The sequence below is a fragment of the Nannochloropsis gaditana genome (genome assembly GCF_000240725.1).
Source record: "Nannochloropsis gaditana CCMP526 unplaced genomic scaffold scaffold680, whole genome shotgun sequence".
Classification (NCBI taxonomy): domain Eukaryota; class Eustigmatophyceae; order Eustigmatales; family Monodopsidaceae; genus Microchloropsis; species Microchloropsis gaditana.
The window spans coordinates 10,749-12,547 of record NW_005803273.1 but is presented as its reverse complement, the minus strand read 5'-3'; the positions used below and the strand labels follow the sequence as shown (position 1 = coordinate 12,547).

The 1,799-nt window shown below is 53.5% G+C and overlaps 1 protein-coding gene across 1 annotated transcript; it reads left to right on the top strand.

Annotated features, from left to right (window-relative positions):
- Window positions 1-1,115, top strand: NGA_0454500 (uncharacterized protein). The gene is made up of 2 exons (XM_005853926.1): window positions 1-51; window positions 157-1,115. Coding segments are annotated over exons 1-2 (222 nt in total). The 5' UTR covers window positions 1-49; the 3' UTR covers window positions 377-1,115.
- Window positions 1,116-1,799: the final 684 nt, after the last annotated feature.

Sequence of the window (1,799 nt, the reverse complement as noted above, 5' to 3'; positions counted from 1 at the left end):
GAGCAGCCTTCCACCCTTGTCCAAGGCTACATTTCAGCCACCGTCCCCAATGTGAGTGCAAGGAAGAGTAGGAGGGAGGGCGAGGAGGGAGGCGTTGAGCGTGAAAGCTTGCAGGAATACACCGGGTCTAAAATTGTTCCCTCTTCTCACGGACAGGCCCACGGCCTTATCCGTGAAAATCCGGAGTGTGGTGGCGTCCGAGGAGGGAAAGGCGGGGGGAGGGAAAGAGGAGTCGAAAGGGTCAGGAGCTGCCGGGGGCCCCGAGACCGTGCTGGCGAGAAGAAGAAGAGAGGAAGACGGAGAGACGGAGGACAGGCGGAGACCAGGCGGCGTGCGTGATGGGATCAATGGGGCGGGCCACGAAGGGAGGTTGTGATTTGTCGGCAACGGAGTAGATTTGGGATGGGGGGTACGAGGGTGTGGCTCAGGGCAGCGACTGGTACCGAAAAACGCCGAGTGCCAGTCACAAGGGCGTGGTGAGGGCCATAGCAATAGAGACAGGGTAGTAGCCTGCAGGCGTATGGTCGCGCGCGTGCGAAGGTCGGACAAGGAGCTTCATGGGACCGTAACATGTGCTAGAAGCCTAATGCCTCTTTCGGCGCGGACACGTAGGCACCGGAACGCGGGTCAATATGAAGCATCCTAAGGCAAGCTACATGGCTTTTTTAGATGTCGCTCGCTGACGAGAAATAGAGGGAAGTTTCAGTGGAAATATATTCTTGTGCGGAGGGGGAAAGGGGTACAGCAGCCAGTGTGTCGGTGGTCGACAGTTCGTAAAATTTGCTTTCACATGACTCAAGGATAAAATCAATTGACCTTGCCAACTCGTGCGTGGTGGGGGAAAATCGGGTGCCGTGGCCCTCCCTGGATGGTACTGGGTGTTTGTGTATACTTCCAATCCTTTCGGATGGGTCACATTAAATGCAGAGAGGCGCGTTGAAGAGGGAAATAGTACACGGCATGACTGACCTTTCTTCCTTCAAGCAAAACAATCGCTTCAAATGCTCTCCACGTGTCGCTTGTTTTCCATCCACTATCTTCCTTTTCCTGCCTTCTTCTGACCTAAATCGTTTTTCTCGCCCTCCTAGAGGGGGCGCAGGCTTTGGCTCTCTTCTGTCTTTCATTTCAACCTTCTTCAATTACCTGTGCGAGTCTTTGCTGCGAGTCTGGTCATTATATGCATCGGTGCAGCCTCCGTTCTCATCAGTTTTCGTCCCCGCTCACCCACTCGTCTTCCCTACTCTATCCACGCCGCTGGTCTCCTCCTCTATATGAAAGGGAATCTACCAAAGCCGCAGTACCTCTTGCTACACATTTAGACGTGAAGAAATATAGCAATCCTTGAAAGCAGAGCACAATTTCGTGCATAAAACCCCGATACCGCAGAAATTACGTTTTGTCGAGTAGAGACTTTCAAATGCTAAAAAAATCCTCTCAAATGCTACGTTCCTATCTATTCCTCCTCTCAAACTGCAGGTGTGGGCAAAGCTCGGGTGTGATGGCGCACCAAAATGGCGGAATTGGTCACCTGTGAAGAATCATACGAGACGAAGCGTCAAACAACGATACCCTCTACCCCTTCACCTTCTCTCTTTCATTTCCTCCTCCCCCTTCCTCGCCCCTTCCCCTCTGACCTTAAGGCGGTTCTCGGTGTCGGCGTCCAAAATCTCGCCTTCGTCCAATATAGCCAGCATGCGCAGGCGCGGCAAGCTTTGCGAAGCCTGAGTGATCCGGTGTGGGAGAGACAGGTAAGAGGGCTCAGGCCATGTAACGTGCCCGATCCATGAGCGCGGTCTTCA